Source organism: Pogona vitticeps, chromosome 13, assembly GCF_051106095.1.
Source record: "Pogona vitticeps strain Pit_001003342236 chromosome 13, PviZW2.1, whole genome shotgun sequence".
NCBI classification, from domain to species: domain Eukaryota; kingdom Metazoa; phylum Chordata; class Lepidosauria; order Squamata; family Agamidae; genus Pogona; species Pogona vitticeps.
This window is the reverse complement of record NC_135795.1, coordinates 15,275,522-15,296,222: the sequence shown is the minus strand read 5'-3', so window position 1 is coordinate 15,296,222 and position 20,701 is coordinate 15,275,522. Positions and strand designations below refer to the sequence as shown.

The following is a 20,701-nucleotide window of genomic DNA, read 5'->3' as shown; positions in this document are numbered from 1 at the left end:
ATCAGCCGGTCTACAATTAGGAGGAGGAGGAGGAGGAGCACGCATCCTGAGCCCATGAAAGGGCCCCCCTCAGCTGTGACCCTCCTCCCTCAACCATGGGAGGGTCACGAAGAGTCAGGCACCACTTTATGACTAAACTACAACAAACTGCAATAGTAATTAAAAAGCCATTAATTAATAAGTTGACAGCATTTAATGAACCAAAAGCATTTAAACTTTAAAAACAAACTCGGAGAAACCTTGTGCAGCGATTTAAAAGCCAGACTGATGAGATGGGTTTGCTAGCTGTCGGAGGAAGGGAGGGGGGACAACCTGGAGGGAGAGCCTTCCACAGCCGAAGAAGAACAGCCACCACGAAGCCTGCCTCTCGTGCTCCTGACAGGCGCGCCTGCAGTGGCAGCAGGTCCAAGGGAAAGGCCTCCTCTTGGAAATCTTAAGGGTTAGGAAGGCTCTTTAGAAATCAAGCAAGAGTAAATATTCTCTACTATTTGCAGATGACTCCTTCATGGCAAAGGGAGACGTGCCAGAATCCTGGCTCACAGTATGATGTGTGTGTTTAGTTTTGTGTTTATATTTGTTGTTCAGGAGTTCTGACATGCTGGCTGCAGACGAATTCTTAAGATCACCACCGAGGAAGACAGTCAGGTTTGGTGGGTCTTTGGAGGAGATCTTGCTGAAATATCAAAAGGTAACATTGATGATCAAAGTTATTAACAATAACGATTGTTGTTCATGGGTTTTGCAGAGAGAAGAGTAAATGGTATGTTGGTTTGGCAATATTTCTTGGTTGCATTTAAAGAGTACCATTTTTTTCATCTGGAAAACTCTGCCTCAGGAGGTTATCTTGTAGATAGCCCAATTATATCCCAATAATTTATACCAAGTGAAATGAAAGAGAGTGATCTCACTAATCTTGGAAAGGGGTTTTGTTGTGTTCAAGTTGTTATCTCATTAGGTCGAAATTATATGTTGTATAACTATCCTATTCAAAGGTAGTAATACTTGTCAGTCTTCTTCTCTGATCAATTTCTGTGACATGTGAGGCTGCAGTTCATTGTTTTTCTGGTTATAGGGTGAAACGAGTGACTTTAATTTGTTGAAGCATCAGCTACTGGATCCCGACATAAAAGTAAGGCATTGTCTATCATAGTTCTTCAGTACTCTGCAGTGATTAAGTGATTCTTGCATTTAAGAAAAAGTAGGACATATGAACAAATTGAGTTTATTCAGTGGATATAATTTGTAATTATTGAAGGGTCTAAATGTTATAAAAGCGTGGTTTCAAAGGTAGATCCAGGCAGGCTTTTAATATGCAAGTCCTTGTCATGTTACCTTGTTCAGCTATTAAAGAAACCTAATTCTGTTTTAAGGATGACCAGATTATTAACTGTCTGCATGAATTCCGGTCATCTGTGACATATTTGACCAAGGATTTTGAACAGCTAGTCAACATTTTGCTGGTAAGATTGTGCTGTTTTGCATCAGATGTTACCATTTTTATTCAGTCTGTGAACAACACACACCCTGATCTCTTCATCTTATATGTATAATATTGCAGAAGGTGTCATGGCTAAGAAAAAGCCAAGCAGTAGTGGAAGAGTATTTGGCTTTCCTGAGCAATTTAGTGTCTGCGCAAACCATTTACTTGAGGCCATGTCTTGCGATGATTGTCTCACACTTCATACCACGTGAGATTTTTTTCTTTTATTTATTTTCTATTCTTCTTGACCAGAATTTTATTACAGTTCCTGCTTGCCAAGGCTTGCAGTCCTCTGGCGTGCTGCTTCCAGATCCATCTGCTTCCATCGGAATTCTTAATTTCCCCTTCCCACTGCACCTCCACTGTGCATCCTAAAACACTGGTCTGGAAAGCTGGGAAGACCTCTGGAGTAGATTTTTGGCACCAGTGAAGGCTCAGTGTGAGGGGAGGAAAATTCCAATTATATTAATATTAGATACTGAAGTATCTTGGCCCCTGCTTCTTTCCATGTGACTTGTACGGAACCCATAAACTGCATGCAGCCTCTCAAGGCAGTTTTTGCACTTCCTGCTAGCACTGGCATTGAAATTAGCTTTGCTGCTGCCACTGATCAAATTATGTTGCCAGGAAGCAGCGGCTGTAATAACAAGAACTATTGTGTGGTTGCTTGTGTTTGGAGGGATCCAGTCTGAGTTTTCCCAAGATGTCTATCTGAATAAGTGGAAATATTGTATAATTGTTTGAACCTCAAGACCAAGTTATCACTGTTGTCTATAAGCAGGAGGGAGCTGTAATGGGCTTTGCTATCCCTTTTCTCTCTCTCTTCCTCCCAGACAGCCAGCATGACAACTTCAGAAACGTTTGCTATCTCTGTTCCTTTAACATGGTTTGTTGTATCATGCAAAAACATGGTTACATATTGTGTCATCAGCAAGCTTCATAGATGAGGAAGTTGTTTGGTTTTGACAAAACTTTGGCCTGAAATTTATGGTTGAAAGATTTTTTAATCAGTTTGACAGGTTTATATCTCTTTATTATTATGTTTTAATTGTAGATTTAGTTGGTTTTAAGGGTACTTCTATTTTATTTTTGATATTATTGTTCACCTCCTTGAATGCTATAGAATTTTGGTAAATAAAGCTATTTGCTTTGAAATTGAACATTGTTGCAACCCCTTGTCCAAATAATACTGCAGGCCAGCATTTCCAGAAAACAGCTAAAACTCTGTGTGTCATATTGATCATGCATGAGGAAGAGAAGAAAGTGAGGAGTGCTTGAGTCTAAAGCTTGCTGTAGCCCCTTTCATGATAAATGGGCAGAAAGTTAAAGTTGGCATAATATAGTTTGATCTAAGTGAAACAGACGGAATGTTCTGTTGAAAACCTTTCAGATTGTGGTTTCTGATATAAATATATTTGTCAACGCATGAATAGTCATTTTCCGAAGGTAGCAAGCAATCATAAAAACGGTATAAATAGCTTTTGGACTATTCAGTCAGCTCTTTGCCATGAAACTTCATGGAGACACAGAGGATTTCGAAGCAACAAATGGACATGGAATCTTTCTGGCCCGGCATTCCAAACGGTGTACGTTTAAAGAGGTCTGTGGTCTGTGCTGAAATAAATACGACATCTACTGTATTGCACATTCTGTTCTGCAAGTGGTGATAGAAGTATAAAAGCCCTTGTGTCAACTTGACACATAGTTCCAATTTTGTCAGGTATAGAAGTTATACAGCCTAGGGTAGGTTCAGGTGACAGCTTCAAACAACAGGTATCATGAAAGGGCAGCAGAATTTTAGCTGTTTCATTTGTTGTTCCGTTTTTCTTGCCGGGGAAGGGGTAATATGCTTGCAAAGTTTTCTACTTCATTTGCCAAAATATAATAATCTAACTGAGATAATTTTCTGCCACTGTATACCTTGACTGAGTTGGGTGTGGGTGGTTGTTGCTGAGGCAGCAAAGTGTTTTGGGCTGGCCCGGGGAGATGTCTTTTGAACACTCAGTGGGTGTTTTAACAATAATTGGCTGCAGCATTTTAACCAGAAAGGGAGCATATACTAGTTGTCGTGAACATGGATGATGATGCCTGTGGTGAATTGGATGCAGATTTAGACACAGAATTGGATGCAGATGGAAGAAGCTTCCTTGCCCTCTTTGGCAAGGAAGCTCTTTGGAAAAACTCCGCAAACCGTCTGGCGATCGTGCTGAGGGGTGTGAGTTTGGGTGGTGGAGGAGGAGTGAACAGCTCTGGGTGACTCAGGGGGGGCACCATCTATGAACCTCTGCAGCAGCAGCAGCAGGAGGCAGATCCTGGACTGGACCTGGTATTTATAACCCAACTTCAGACCTGTCTGCTGGAGTTCAGGAGTTAAAGATTAACTAAGTGTGTCTTCAGGAGAAAAAGTAGTCCCTTCCTGAAAGACTGTTCGGCTGAAAGGAGTCTACAATAATAGAATAAGAAACAAAAACTACCATCTGTTAATATATATATAGCAGTTACATACAGCATAGTGTAATTATAGATGTGTGATTTAATAACATACATTCAATGTCATTATCATTTTGAACCTAACTTGGCAATGAAGATCTCACATTAAGTGGTACATAATGTAATAACAGAATAACCCTATGTCTACCTAGCTCGGATAACCATACGAGAAAATAATGTGGAGATCTCTGATTCAGATGATGATGAAAGTGAGTAGAAATTTCATATACTTTTCAAATAATAGAACTATTTGTCTCTGGTGCATGATACTTTTATTTGATCTCGTTATGCCTGATTGGGTTTGTAGTACAACATCCTCTGCAGCGCCACTGACTGCCCATCCTAGTGCTTCTGTTTCTTCTGTTTAAGTATAGCTTTGTTTACAACTGTGAAGCATAGTTTCTTCAAATATTTATGACCTGAAATACCATACAGCCAGTATGACTGAGAGCCATTGATCACTATGTCCTTCATGAATTTTATCTAATTCCTTTCTATAGCCATCAGAGCTTTTGGCCAATACTACTCAAATATGTTAAAGGTAATAGAAAAGTTGTCTGTGATAAGAAATTAGAGGAATCTATCGGTGAAATGTCAAGTGTAAGTAAATCTTCTTGACTTGATTATTTTCTTGCAGATGTCCCTGAAAGTTTCAACACCTGCCACAGAGCATTACAGACAATAGTAAAAGATGTCCCATTGTAAGTACCAAATTTTGTACTGGGTATTTCCCATGTTATATGTGTGTCCTTTCCCACCTGCTTATAAGTTCAAACTAAAGCCCATTTAGGAGAACTTATAATAGTCTTAGAACTGCAGATCTGAAAGGGACCCTGTGGATCATCAAGTCCAGCCCCTGTCAAGGAGGCACAAGAGGGGATTTGAACTCCCAACTTCTGGCTTCACAACCAAATACTGAGCTATCCAGGAGTTCTGGTTCTTATGAGTACACTTGAAGAAACAGTGTTCCCTAAAATACTGTATTTTGTGACTATTTTAGTTTCTTGTAGACCAGAGTTTAGAGAAATGATTCTGCGTTTATACTCCCTTTCTTTAGAATGAAGTCCAACAGTGGTGCAGAATTTTTATTAGGTTAAATCTCCCTTATTATTCTCCCTTCTTTATTTTCCATGTGAGTGTTGTTGTTCCTGTATCCAAAACGGATACAGTATCCAAAACTGTATCTAAAGCGTGTTGCTCCCCACCCACCCCAGTTTCGCAAAAGTGCAAAATAATTCAATTCTTTCCCTTTGCTTTGTATTGCAGAACGCCACAGTTTCTCATGCCAGTGCTTGTTGAAAAATTTCCCTTTGTTAATAAATCAGAACGAACTCTGGTAAGCAGTCAGATTTATTAAAATGAAGTTTATTTCTTCTGTATATGTGGTTCTGGTAGTGTTGTCACTGAAATCTTTGGATACCTCCTTGAAATTAAAGTAATAGAAATGATGTGGCAGCAGAGCTTGATGGCTTTGAAACAATGGATGGAAACAGAAGGCAGCACTTTGTTTGTTTTTTCAAGCATTTTGTGTCTATTTTTAAAAATATTTTTATCATTTTATATTTGTTTGATTTCCATTGTCATGAGATCTTAGAATAGCTAACAATCTGCTTAAAATACTGTAGTTGAAAATCACAAATACCTAATACAGTGGTGCGTCGCTTAACGGGCGCCCTGCATAGCGACGATATTTTTGCAATCGCTTTTGCGATCGCATTGCAATGGTTTAGATAGGAAAAAATCGCTTTGCGATGATCGGTACCCTGTTTCACATACCGATCATCGCATAGCGATGATTTTCCAACAGCTGATCGGCTGTTCCAAAATGGCCGGCAGGTAAAAAAAAAGGCTGCCCGCTGTGTTTTCGCCCGGATTCCTCGCTTACCGGGCAGCGAAAATGGTGGCTGTATGCAGGATTTTCGCTTAAAGGTGAGTTTTAAGCCCATAGGAAGGGGTTTCAATGCATTCCTATGGGCTTTTTAAAATCCCATAGTGACAAAATCGCTTTGCAGCGATTTTTGCTGCACGGATTATTGTCGCTATGCGGGGCACCACTGTATTACAAATGTCTGCTTAAATACAATGAAACAATATAGCCAAGCAACAGTAAAATAATAACTAACTTGTATAACTAAAATTTATACAAATAGTTGTTTTAAATTGGCACCTGAAAGACAAAAGGGTTTCTAATAGAAGGGAATTTCAGAAGTCAGATGCCAATACTGAAAAAGCTCTGCTTCAGGTGGTAGTTCCATGGGCTTGGCATTTACTACTCTGGCATCTCTGAATCACGTACAGTGGTGCCTCGCATAACGATGTTAATTGGTTCTGGAAAAAAAAACGTTATGTGAAAACATCGTTATGTGAAGCACCATTTCCCATAGGAATGCATTGAAAACCGGTTAATCCGCTGAAAGGCATCCCAATCCCACCACCCTCCCAGCCTCCCCCCACGGCTTGGATCCAAGCCGTGGGGGGAGGCTGGGTGTGGACACCCCCCCACCCTGCAGCCGCCGCTTGAAGCCTCCCCACGCCACCTACCCAGGCCGTTTTTGGACTTCTGAAAGTCCGAGAACGGCTGGGGAAAGCGGCGCGGGGAGGCTTCAAGCATCGGGGACAGGGTGGGGAGGGATCGGGAACGCTTCAAGCCTTCCCGATCCCCCCCACCCTGTCCCCGATGCTTAAAGCCTCCTTGCGCTGCCTACCCTGGCCGTTCTCGGACACCTAAGTGTCCGAGAATGGCCTGGGGAGGCGGCGCGGGGAGGCTACCGGCATCGGAGACAGGGTGGGGGTGGGGATCAGGAAGGCTTGAAGCGTTCCCGATCCCCCCCACCCTGTCCCCGATGCTTGAAGCCTCCCCGCGCCGCTTTCCCCAGCCGTTCTCGGACTTCCAGAAGTCCGAGAACGGACGGGGAAGGCGGCGCGGGGAGGCTGCCGGCGGTGGGGACCAGGTGGGTCGGTGTCCGGAAGGCTTCCAGGCAAAGGCCTGGAAGCCTTCAACACCCCCGTACCCTTCCCCTGCTGCCGCTGAGAGCCTTCCGAGCTCTCAAAGGGCTTTCTCCAATATCGGAGGGGGCCCTTTGAGAGCTCGGAAGGGAATTGTCGGCAGGGGACAGTGGCTTCGGGGTCCTTCCGAGGCCGCAGCCCACTGCCGACATTTTCCCCCAGCTGAGCGGCGGGGCTTCAAAGCTCCCGCCGCTCAGCTGGGGGAAAATGGTGCCTATGGGGAAAAATTGCAAAGCGATTTTTCCCCATAGGCAAGATCGTAGTGCGATCGCAAAAGCGATGGCAAAAAAGCCATCGCTATGCGATTTCTTCGTTAAACGGGGCGCTCGTTATATGAGGCACCACTGTAATTCTATTTCGGAATGCAAGTATCGGATTCGTGGAACTAACATGTTATCTATTTCTGAGGCATAGGCCAATTAGGAAAATCACACCAGATGTCCTTTACTTAAATGGTTCTGTGCAGTTGAACTGTGTGACGTTCGCCCTCATGTCCCCTGTTTTCTCCCCAAACACAGAGCTCACAAAGGCAAACCAAAACCTCTTGACACACTGCCACCAGTTGATCTCCTTATAAACGCACTTAGGAAAGACGAAGGTCCATTCAGTACTGACTTTTTAATAGAACAGGTTTATTGATTACGGATGATTTCTAGGATAATTCATAACCATATTATTTCAGTTTCACCAAGCGTCAGTATTAATCTTCTATATTAATTACTACAGTTCTCACTCAGACTAATCACTCCTCAGATCCCTCCTTCTCTCTCAGATCCATAACACAGACTCCTCTGACTCTCTCCCTTTCAGGCCCCGCCTTTTAACATCTCTTTCGGCCCCGCCTCTTATCCACATTAGCATATGACTCATGAATAATACATAATTTACAACACATAACTTAAGGTGTTCGCCACAAACTGCAATTAACAAAACAAGAGCAAATAGCATAATCCAGGCATTCTCCTCCCCAGTTTCACTGTCCTGTCAAATCCCGACTTATTTTCCTAGCAATTGAATGAAAATTGAACAAGAATTCCTGCATTGGCAGAGAGTTTGATAATTATATGAATTATCCAGTTCGGATGTAACTGGGAAGGCCAGCTGAGGGCGAGCCAGAATGTTTTTGACAAATGATCAGGTGATGGGGGAAGGGCAAGCAGAGCAGAGAAATATCTGGCCTCACAAAGGGAAGCACTGTAACACCAGTATTTGATTTGTTATTGTGAGGATAACATGTGGGGGTTTTCTTCCTCGTTCATTTGTAACATTTGTACGAATACCTTGTTATAGCAATGCTACGTCCACAACATGCTGCGAATTAGTGCGTACATCCCAACCCTGAGACGTGACATTTTGGAGCTGGTTATTGAGAGGCTGCTAAAGATTGATGTAAGTATAGGGTGTGGTAAGTTGCTCTTGGATAAAATATTTCTTTATCTCACTTGTTTAGTATACATTTTCATATAAAGAAATTCTCCGTCATAGTACAAATCTGGATATATTGATTTCAATTCTCCCAAAGCCCAGCCATTATACAGCCAGTGCTCAAGGATTTGGGGTGTTGCGATCTGTCTGGAGGGCACCAGGTTGCCCGTCTCAGACTGAATCAATGCCTTGCTTTTGTTGCACTGCTTCCTTGCCACAGGTGAGTGCCCCAAGAAAAGAAATTGAAGCTGCTGAAGAGATGGAGAGTGAGGAGACTGCTGAGGAAGGACTCTTTGACCTGGTACGTTTGCTTGGTCAATGTCGTCTCTGGAAATAAAGGTAGGGCTAAGTCCAGTTGTTGGTCTGTAGAGTCAGCCAGTCCGTCAGGCGTTTGTAGGCATTCACTGAACAGGTGGAATTCATTCGGGGCATCTGGTCTAGTTGGGACTAACAGTTGGACTTAGCCCATAAACCTTTAATTGTAGAAGACTTTTAATCTTATCAAGAAGGAAGGCTTGTTAGTTTGGTGCCTAAAAAATATAGATAGCTCTTCTTCTATTACTTCAGTGTTGTATGAATAGCCATGTGTAGCTGAATACTTTCTGGAAAACGCTGTTTTAAAAAGCATGCAGTTGCCTGTGTTGAAATTAGACCAGAGCAGCCAGTGGTAAAGGCGAACTTATTACTACCAAGTATTAAATATTGGTCAGGATCCTCTTTCTTTCCATGAAGGATTTGCATAACTTGCCACTGCTAATTAACAAGGTACTCAGATTTCTTGCTTGCATGTCTGGTTAAGTACCTAATTATGCAAGCAAGATGTGCCTCGGGACCTTGTCAGTTAGCTCCAATTAGCTGTGGCAGGTTATACAAATATTATATGTAGTATTTTGTCATTTTATTTGAGCTTCGATTCTCTCTTGAACATTTTTTGCATCATAGTACTGTCTTGTTTTGGTGCCAGCTTGAGGCTCACACATTAGTGACGCTGCAAAACTGGAGTACTTCCAAACCATATAACTTACTGGCTTCAAAGTAACCAAACAGCAGTTTGTTTAAAGACAGTAGTTAGTAATCAAGCAAAGGGGTGGGTGGGGGGCAGAGCAATTGTTTCATATGATATCTGAAGCAACCCACTGTCCGTTTTTATCTTGGCTGCTTGGGCTGAAAATACTAGTGAGTGGAGTGGCGTCACTCAGTTAAAGAAGCCTGGCAAAAGTTCCGTAACAGATATTTTGGGCCTCTGTTGCCAAAAGCCCATGGATATGTTCAAGACTTTGGGAAGTGGAAGTCCAAAACATCTGGATGGCAAAAAGATTTAAACCACAGCTCTAACCAGGACTTAATTTAAACAGGATGAAGACGGAGAAAACCCAGGAAAGAATGATACAATGGTTCATCCAATTGCAGAACGCCTAGATATCTTGATGATCGTATTGTTTTCATATATTGAGGACATCTGTCACGTTAATGGTAAGATCATTTGTGCCGTTTGCACAATGATAATTGCGACAATATGGGCTGCTAATGAGGAAGCAGTGCAGCTCATTGGATGTAATCTGTAGTGTAGAGGAGGAGCTTGCTGGCAGTTTTCTGAAAAGTCACCTGGGAGAAAAGTAAACTTTGCTTCCCCTCCTCTTCTGACATACTTGTACTGAAGCTTACGGAATGTGATGACAGAGACGATTTGCTGTTAGCAAAATTGGTGCAGGATCAACGACTTGGTGCCCTCCAAATGCCTGGAATGATGACTTCCACATGCCTCAGACAACATGGCCAGTACTTTAGGATTGGAGGAGTTCGTAGTCCACTCCAAAAATACTTTGATGACTAGCAGAAGTGGCCATGTTGCCTAGCGCATTCTGAGAGTTAATAATCCCAAAACTGACTCATTTCTAAGCTTTGAATCTGGGGGCACCATATTGCCCCAGCCTAGATTTATAGATAGAATCCCAAAGTGGACCTGAATAATTGAAACACTCTCCCAGGCAATAGAACCGAGAGGTGCTTTTTCACCAATTCCGCCTGCTATTCCCCCTCCCTTTTTCTGGATTATTATTTTTCTTTTATTTATTTGCACCCTGACTTTCTCCCTGTAAATATCCACTTTGGAATGTTTGGGGACCCTTCAGAATAGTATGGGAAGTGAGACTGGGGGTAAAAGGAAATTATAGCAAGAAAAAAGTGAAATTTGCCCTCACTGTGTAGATTTGTTGCTGTTTTAACAGTCTTTTCATAATTAGAGTAGTAGATCAGGTCTGTGAATCTGATATCACTACCAGTTTTTATTTTCTGGATTGTGAAAAGGGGGTGATAGATGGGTTGCAAATTTGGGTAGGTAGTTTTTTCACATTTTGGTTTATTAAACCAATATGGATTATTTTCACATTTTGCTTTATTAAAGCAGTGCCATGGAATATGCAGGTTACATATGCCCCTCCGCCTGTTTTGTGGGCCCTGGACTCTATTGAACACTCCCTACCTAAAAGAAATATTAAACAAAAGGAGAACAATGCATTCTTGAAGGCTTTCATGGCTGGGAACCGATGGTTGTTGTAGGTTTTTTGGACGGTTTGGACATGTTCTGGAGGTTTTTCTTCCTAACGTTTCGCCAGTCTCTGTGGCCGGCATCTTCAAGAAGACAAACCTCCAGAACACGGCCAAACAAACCGTTGTGAAATGTATTGGGAAAATTTTAATTAACAGCAATATTGTGGGAAATATGTATGTTCTCTTAGCATAGTTGCCAAAACAGTGTTAACAATTTTATTCCTACTCTTTTATCCCTAGGGAAGCTTGATATTGCCAGTACCAAGGACTTGTACCGTGATCTGGTGGCTGTATTTGATAAGCTGATTTTACCAATTCATGGATCATGTCATGTACAATACATCATGTTCTATCTGTGTAGCTTCAAACTGGTGTGTAGAGTCCAAGTTCTGCTAGTTACTTTTCTTTATTGACTAGTGCTGTTTGTGTCTCATCTTTCCTGCTGTGAGCTCAAGGCAGGTTACATGCCTCATTTCCTCCCCACTTTCCCAGTAACTGAGCCTTAAGGAAAGCATTTCAACATGTTGAAATGGGGGGAAAGTGATGCCAATATTCTCTTAGCATTATAACCGAAACGATTTTAACAATTTTATTCCTATTGTTTTATTCCTCGGGAAAGGTGATATTGCCCTCAAATGACGTTGTCATTGTAAGGCAGTGTGGCCTTCCCGAGGGGATTCCTGGACAGCTAGGTTTAACCCCAGGGCTTCAGATTCCTTACCTGTGATTCTCTGCATATAATTCCCCGATCCCTGATCTAACAAGTGGTCCGTGCTGGCAGGCAAGGTCCCTCCAGGTAGCAAGGCCAGCATCCTATGTTCTGTGCATCCTCTGTGTCTTGCAGGCAATCGCAGAAGCCTTTGTGGAGCACCTCTGGAAAAAGCTTCAGGGTCCAAATACCCCTGCTGTGATCAGGCAGGCTGCGGCCAATTACACTGGCAGCTTTTTGGCACGGGCAAAGTTTATTCCAGTTGTGTAAGTAGCCGGCCAGAGTTCTTTTCAAACAAGAAACAGACTAATGTGCTGTGTAAGCCTAGAAATATAGAACTGAAGAGAATGGTAGAGGCAAAAAAATACACTGGGGTACCAAAGGACCTTTTTACCTTGGACAGAGTTTGAAAATGTACTTTTCAATTATTTGGGGGAGATTATGTAATCCACAAATATATAACTACTTGAAGATCTGGCCCCGAACTGTTAAATGCTTGTGTGGTGCTTCTGGCAACAGGCAAAGACCTTTCTCTTCAGGTGAAGATTGGGTGGTTGATGGCTTCTAGAGAAGGCACTTTTTTTGAATGGGTGGCTGTTCTTTTTTTATCAGCTTCTTTTCAAAACCCTTCTTAATTCAATAGTCATTTAACATTGTTACTTGTTTAAGTATGTGTCAATGTAATAGTTTCTTGTGTTTTTGTTTATACCTGTTTTGCGATATTCTGAGATGCTTTGAGTCCCAGCCTTGAGAGCAGAATGGGATAAAAATCAAATGAATGAATAATAAGATCCTGCATGAAGGGACTTTATCAAGCTTTTTTGCCATTGCAGTACCGTGAAAGCCTGCCTTTCAACTGGCTGCACATGTACATCGATAGCCAGGGCACAGGGCCCAAAGCATTGTGTGATGTTGCTGTTCACGGCCCCTTCTATGCCACCTGCCAGGCTGTGTTTTATGTGGTCATCTTTCGCCACCAGCAGATCTTGGATGGGAACCTAAAGAAAGGCAAGCATGATAAAACATTTTTGATAAAGACCTATGTGGTTAGTGGTCTTAATCTGAGAATCATCTTTAGGACAAACATTAGACCCAGTTGATTCCTGGAAGCAGCTGTATGGGTCATGGCTTGAGACACTGATGTGTCTCAAGCACCATTCTCTCTAGTGGTGGTTGTCAGATGTTGGCCTTCCAGATGTTTTGGAACTCCACCACTGCCCCAGATCCCTAATTGTTGGCCAGAGGCTTCTGGGAAAGGAAGCTTAGAACATCTGGTGGGATAAAGGAGGTACCAACACTGTTCCTTTAGCTTCTCATTGTACTCGTAGGGGTGGGGAATATTTGACGCTCTCAATTCTGCTGGGCTCCAGCAGGGCCAGTAGGATAAGACTTGGGGAGTTGCAACGGTGCACTATCTGGAGGTTCACACATTCCCTACTCTTGCCCTGTGACCGTACCCTCTCAGACCTTTGGATGGTGTTCAGTTTATATGGGGGAGGAAACAAGAGTGACATACCTCTTGGGATGTTCCTTGAATGCAGAAGGCTGCAGGGTTATTTCTTCTGTGCAGGCTTTTTGATTTATGGCAGGAGTGCATAACCAAGGGCCATGATCATTTTTGACCTTCAAAGCTAGCGGCACAGCACCCAGACTTCTTCTCTAGCCATATTGCAGGAACAGTACACAGACTTGGCAGATCTAACCAGGCTTGTTGTGTGAGCAGGTACATCTCTAGATATTTCTTCTCCCACTGCTTCATTATGTACCTCTGGGTGTGCCTGATCGTTGTTATTATTCCTTCTATGAGTACATGCCCATATTATTCAACGATTTCAATTATCTGATCCAGCCATAAGCATTGTTGATTGACAATAAGATTTCTGAAAGCGCCTGGACTCAATCCAATCTAGCTGGTACTTGAATCACCATTTTCATTCTGTGTTCTTTTATTGATTATATCTCTTTATTTTGAATTGAGATTGGGCAAAATGAGCACCGAGCTTTAAAAGCATTTAGAATATGTCTTTTCTGAATATTTTTCTTTAGAAATGCAAGATGGTGAGAGATAAAAAAATAAACATCAACTGGAATTTCTCTCTTTTAAACTGCAGTTAGTCTGGTGAAAGAGATAATTTCTCTGCTTCATATGGGCCCACTTCATAACATCAACCTTATGGTCAGTTTCAAACAATACACTTTCAATGCATACAAAAGTGTGCTCTCAGTAGAGTGCATAATTTCTGTACCAGAAAGCCTTAGTGCTGGATGCAGATGATCTCTTGTGGCATCTGGAACAATCTTACATTTTATCTTTATTTTCATAAATAAATATGAGCACTCCTTCAGATGAAGAAAACACCTTTCAAAACACTGAGTGCTATAAATCTATTTTGTTTTGAAGGTTTGGCATTCCTGCAGAACTTAAACTTTGGACGCATTGTTATGTCTCAGCTGAACCCCCTGAAGGTGTGTTTGCCTTCCATTGTAAGTTTCTTTGCATCCCTCACCAGGTAAGTGTCTTTTTCTCTCTCTCTTGAGAGTTTCAGATATTTATATTTAATAGTTATTATTTATGTTATGTTTGTCATCAAGTCAGAATCAGCTTACGGCGACCCTGATAGGGCTTAAGGAGTGATTTTAACACTTCCACTTCCCTAGTGAGTTTCCAGCGAAATCGCTGTAGAACAACAGCGTTGTAAAGCACAATTTAAAAGCCCATAAGGTAAAGGTAAAGATTCCCCTTGACAATTTTTGTCCAGTCGTGTTCGACTCTAGGGGGTGGTGCTCATCCCCGTTTCCAAGCCATAGAGCCAGCGTTTGTCCGAAGACAATCTTCCGTGTTCACATGGCCAGTACCTGGCGGAACGCCTACTCCCACCAAGTTCTACCCGGGTCACACGGGCGAGCCAGGAGGTGAGGCTGAGGAGCCTAACCCCGAGGGAGGCCCGGAAAGAGAAAACAAGAAATAGGGCCTTCTCGGCGGTGGCTCCTCGCCTGTGGAATAACTTACCTCCTGACATTCGCGGAGCTCCCTCGCTGGGCACTTTCAAGAATCTATTAAAGACCTGGATGTTTCGGCAGGCCTTCTCATAAGACTATTTTTTGATTTTCTTATCTCTTTATTGTCTTTTTTCTTTTACCTGTTTTTGTATTTGTTGTTTATTTTTATTGTATTTTAACGTTGTTGTAAGCCGCCTAGAGTAGTCTTCGCGACTAGATAGGCGGGATATAAATAAAATAAATAAATAAATAAATAAATAAATAAATAAATTAGACACGGAACGCTGTTACCTTCCCACCGATGTGGTCCCTATTTATCTACTTGCATTTGCATGCTTTCGAACTGCTAGGTTGGCAGGAGCTGGGACAAGTGACGGGCGCTCACTCCGTCGCGTGGATTCGATCTTACGACTGCTGGTGTTCTGACCCTGCAGCACAGGCTTCTGCGGTTTAGCCCGCAGCGCCACCATGTCCCTATAGACGTTTAATGCGTTCCGATGGGCTGGAAACTCACCGTCCAGAGAAGATCCTCCATAGGAGCAGCCATTTTCGCTGCCTGTGCAGTGAGGAATCCGTCCCAGAAAACAGCGGGGAGCCATTTTGTTTACCCGGTGGCCATTTTGAAACCGCCAATCAGCTGTCCGAAAATCATTGTTTTGCGAAGAATCAGTTCCCGAAGCAGGGAACCGATCATCACAAAGCAAAACTCCCCCATAGGAAACATCGTAAAATGATCACAAAAAGTTCGTAATGCAGTTTCGTTGTTAAACAGAGCGATCGTAAAGCGAGGCACCACTGTTCGTTCGTTTAGTCGTGTCCGACTCTTCGTGACCCCATGGACCAGAGCACACCAGGACCTCCTATCTTCCACTGCCTCCCGGAGTTGTGTCAAATTCATGTTGGTAGCTTCGCAGACACTGTCTTTGCAGCATTGGACTTTCCTTTCACTTCCAGGCACGTTCACAGCTGAGTGTCCTTTCGGCTTTGGCCCAACCACTTCATTACCTCTGGAGTTACTTGTACTTGTCCTCCGCTCTTCCTGAGTAACATGTTGGACACCTTCTGACCTGAGGGGCCCATCTTCCAGCGTCATATCTTTTAGCCTTTTGTTTCTGATCATGGGGCGTTCTTGGCAAAGATACTGGAGTGGCATTGCCAATTCCTACTCCAGGTGGATTGCGTTTAGTCGGAACTCTCCACTATGTCCTGTCCATCTTGCCCATAGCTTCTCTGAGTTACTCAAGCCCCTTCGCCACAACAAGGCAGCAATCCATGAAGGGGAGGCACCACTGTACGTTAAATAAAATAGATTAGATAGATTAGGTAGGTAGACAGGCAGGCAGGCAGGCAGGCAGGCAGGCAGGCAGGCAGGCAGGCAGGCAGGCAGGCAGGCAGGCAGGCAGGCAGGCAGATAGATAGATAGATAGATAGATAGATAGATAGATAGATAGATAGATAGATAGATAGATAGATAGATAGATAGATAGATAGATAGATAGATAGATAGATAGATAGATAGATAGATAGATAGATAGATAGATAGATAGATAGATAGATAGATAGATAGATAGATCACACACATACCAGTGCAAAAGGGGCTTCAGCATTTCACCAGGAAGGCAAGCATGTTTTTTGTTTCTAAGATGGCTTTAACTAGCCCATAATTGTATTATTAAAAAATCTGGATGGAATGTTTCAGCACAGTACCTGTATTGTGGAGGTATGTAATATAGTGCCATCACTAGAGCTAAACCAGAATAGAGTGAACCAAGGCTAATAATGATGTGTAAGAAGATTAATTCCCTTAAAAGTGGCTCTTTTATAAAATGAGAAACAAACTGTAAATGTATTTTCATTCCTGTTGTGCCTTTCTGCTCAAGTGTTCAAGGCAATTCACAATTCAGAACGTGTGGCCTTCCAGATGTTCTTGGCTTGCAGTTTACCACTGGCTTCAGTGTCTAGGGATAGGCACGCAGTGGTGGGGAAATTCATGGCCTTCCAGAGGTTGGAAGGATGGGAGTTGCAGGCTTGTAACATCAAGAGGGCTACATGTTCTCCACCACTAATTTAGAGTAAAGGTAAAAAGAACTACCACAAAAGGAATGGGGAAAAGTGATGACAAAAGGTTTAAGATACTGTACAACTCTTCTGTGATACACAGTGAAGGTGAACAGCAAGAAAGAGTTCTAGGTGGGGAGGATCGAAATATGAGTTAGCCCCAGCTGAGCCCATGGAGGAGCCTTTGCCTTCCCTCCTGGTGTCTCCTGACCAGTCACTTTGCTGGCAGAAATGAATGGGAGTTGCTGTCAAGCATTATCTAGAAGGCCAGAGGTTTTCCCCTCTCTGGACTATACGTCTTGCCTTCTTTATCTCCTTTTAAAGAAGAAACTTTGACTGATCTTTCTGGTTTGCTTCCAGGAAGTACCAGGTCGCCTTCTGCGACACCATCATTGAGAGGAACAGGAGACAAGTTTTGCCAGTCGTACGAAGCAGCTGTGGGGGTGACTCCATAGAAACATCTACAAACCCCCTTGACAGTTTTTTCCCTTTTGATCCTTACATTTTGAAAAGGTATCTCTTTCCAGAGGGAGGAAACATCTTCTCTTTCTTTGCTTTAGAGTTCTGCTGAAGTGCAACTTACTTATTTTCAGCCCGAGTCTGCTTGTTTGGTGGTCTGCTTGTTTGAAACTCCTTGTTTGTGGATGGTGACATTTTAACGGTATGGTGACTGTCATGTGGAGAGTTTACGGTTAAAATATGTTTGTGTACATTTCTGCTCACCATCAAAGTTCTTTTAAGCTGGAAAATACTAGAATTGCCCCTGTTTCTCGTTGTGTATCACATTTTTTTCCTTTTGTTCAAACTCTTACACAACATTGAAATGTGTTTTGTAGATCAAAGAACACAATTGACTCTTTGTATCAGTTTTGGGAAGAGCAGAGTGCCCAGGACCTCAAAGAGGAGGCAGACATAACTAATGAGGTGAGTAGAATCATGCTGACACCGAGACCTCTTTCTAGCCCTGGTGCAACAGTGCTACTATTTCTGAAGGATCCTTGTTCTTATTCTTATACAAAGCCTTATGTAAAAATCAGTGCAGTATCAATCTTCTGCCTGGTGTTCTTAAAACACCAGATACAATAGAGCTATCATCAGTCGCAGCCAGCATGGTTAGTTATAAAGCATGATGGGTGTTGTAGTTATAAAAAAACACAGGAAGCAGCAGCAGAAGCCTCCTCTGGGTCAAAGGAGGGGACATTTTTCAGCCTTCAGATACATTATTCCACACCGTCAATTTCAACGGTGGAAGGGCCCAAAGGCCAAAAAGGTTGGACCAGAAACACCAGCATGCTCTTAGCACTAAGCTTAGGGAGAGGCAATTTGAACCATTTAGATTTATTTGGGGTAGGGGTGGGGATGTGCAAATGCTGGGAAGCCACCAAAAGATGTTGTTATGGGGAAGGTGACACCGTCGGGTGGGGAAGCTCAGAGGCTAATGGAAGTTGTGGGAAGCCAAATAGTGGATGGAGTTAGTTTTAGGCTTGCAATTTTTGTTTTGTGCAGGACAGAGGTGAAGAGGAAGATGACTTCTTGAAAGGCGAAACTCCACAGAATGAGGGCATGCTGGGCATGATGCCCAGTTCCTTCGACTCCAGTCTTCAAAGCCCAGGAGCATGCATAGGATCTCCACCAGTAACTGCCCAGGTCTCTCAAGAACAGACAGACAAAGACATTGTGCAGCCGCCATTTCTACAGAGAGACCTTTTTTAACAGTTTCTGAACTGTTGGTTTTAAAAGAAACTTGATCGTGTGAGAGTTGGAAGATGTAGCTATAATTTTTACAGACTGCATCTTACGAAGAGACTGTGTCTCATACTTGATGGTTTTGTACCATATTCAGAAGTAATGTCTTCTATGTTTTAATGTGTATTAGCACATCTAATATATTAAACATATCAGGGCTGTGAGCCAGAAAACTCTGCTAGCTTTGCTAATTCCAAACAACCCTAGCTTTTACCATCTCTGAAAAGTAGTTTGCTGTTTTGAGTGAGGTGCTGTGGTTTTATTTAAAACAAAAACCAAATAGAACGTCTTTACTCCACCCCTTTTGAATACCTCAAGAAAGATTATTTTATATGGTCCATATTTTTGCTCTTCATCTGAGCACAGAGTGGAATTTCAAACCTACTGTGAAAGATTTGTTGTCTACTCTTATTACTGAATTCTGGCACCGAAGTCTCTCTCAAGGATGCTCATTCTTACATTTTAGCTACAACACGGTGATTTAAATTACAGCATTCATAAATATGGCAAATAGGAAGGGCATTCAGCTAACCAGGAGTGTTAACTTGGGGCAGAGAGCTTCATCAGCGATGGCACCTGGCAGTGGTTTAAGAACACCATGATCTCATGCTCCTTTCTCTCTGAGAAAGAGAGTTTGATTGGGTTCTGTTAAAACTGGTGACAGTCCCTCACATTTGGCAGGAAGAAGAGGCTGAGACTGAGTCAACGGGTTAACATTCCCTGATTTATTCGCGTACGGAGATTCAATATTAAGACCGACAGGGTCGAAACAAGATAAATCAGGTAACTGTCCATAACTAGTCAATACGGACCTCTCGTCCAACTTTAGTCCATTTACTGCGGGGCTGGACCAAACCGTTTGTGCTTGGTAATCTTGCGCATGGGAGCACTCCTCATTGCGCACACTGTCCCACAACATGGATGATGCGCCCAGTCTCCCTCCTTCAGTGGAGTGTTGTAGACCAGATCGGGGCGTATCACCCTCTTGCCCGTGTGGAAAAACTATCACAAGTCCATTCCTGTGTCTCGTAGATTGTCTCTCCTTCTCTTGGGTTCTCAGGGTTCGAGAGCAGACAGACCGACAGTGGACCCTCGACTTACAGACGGCTCCACTTACAGACTTTTCGAGTTACAGACTTCTCTGGGCATAAAATTTAGATTTGATTTGCAGCCAGAGAATAGACCTACAGACTGGAAAAAAAACCAAAATGGAACAAAAACGGCTGGTTACGGATTTGGTTACGGATTAATCGGTTTTCAATGCATTGTAGGTCACTGGAGACTCGACCTACAGACTTTTCGTCCTGCAGCCATCATTCCAATGCGGATTAATTCCGTAAGTCGAAGGTCCACTGTACTTTTAGGTTGGGGAAGTCTTTTAGTAAGTCGCGTGCCTTTTCATATTTTTTTCTGCTCTTTCTCTGGTTCTACTCTCGCCTTGTCCTCTCGGCTCTCCTCCTCTGCCACTCTGCTGCTGAACCTCCGTTCTCCCCCTTCTTTTATCTCCTCCTCCCAGAGTGAGAGTTTCAACTCCTACCCTTTTCTTCCTCTCCCCTCTTCTACCAAACAAACTTCTATAACCTTTTCACCTTCACCTAACGCTCCTGTCATTCCTCCTATATCGCCCTCCATGGTCTCTTTTTCCTCTCTTGGTGGTCTTGCTGGCGAGGATGGCACACTTGTCTCCTGTTCTCCTTCACCGAGAGAAATACATGAACAAAAGGACAAGTCATGACAAAGTGTGCTGAAGAAACTGGCTGAAACATCTGTTCTGCAGCTAGGCAGGGAAGAAGCTGGCTTCAGGTTGCTCTTAATGTGGCCTCGTTAGAATATTCTGCCTCCGGGATTAAGTAGGAAGAAAAGTGCTCCCAAGGATACCGCCTGCCTTGCAGAGAAGGGTTTGCCTTTTTTGCCAGCCAACACAGCTGTTCAGCAGAGTGTGAGGTGTTTGCCTGTCTAGGACAAATGGATGAAGACCCAGCTTCTATATCTCTTTAACAATATTTCACCATTACCCAGCATTCTCACTAATTAATATGAATAAAGGCTGTAAATTTAGCAAACTGATGGTGAAGGCATGGATGTCTAGAGAAAGACTTACTTCACCATCATTGAAACAATGTCTTATTTCCAGTCTCTGAGGAGAGATAAAGTCTTCAAATGATTAGCCAACTTATGCCTTGATACCCAGATGAAAATTGATATGATTGATAAAGTTAGCTGATATCACATTGAAA

At 42.8% G+C, this 20,701-nt stretch overlaps 1 protein-coding gene across 1 annotated transcript; it reads left to right on the top strand.

Moving 5' to 3' along the window:
• The first annotated feature begins 555 nt into the window (after positions 1-555).
• On the top strand, positions 556-18,637 carry LOC110071340 (RNA polymerase I-specific transcription initiation factor RRN3). The gene is given in 18 exon segments (XM_078381262.1): positions 556-688; positions 1,073-1,129; positions 1,371-1,460; positions 1,559-1,688; positions 4,123-4,179; positions 4,608-4,671; positions 5,237-5,306; positions 8,267-8,365; positions 8,622-8,702; positions 9,757-9,874; positions 11,192-11,322; positions 11,796-11,926; positions 12,494-12,510; positions 12,513-12,668; positions 14,062-14,170; positions 17,079-17,231; positions 17,555-17,642; positions 18,225-18,637. Coding segments are annotated over 18 exon segments (1,851 nt in total). The 5' UTR covers positions 556-595; the 3' UTR covers positions 18,432-18,637.
• The last annotated feature ends 2,064 nt before the right edge of the window (positions 18,638-20,701 follow it).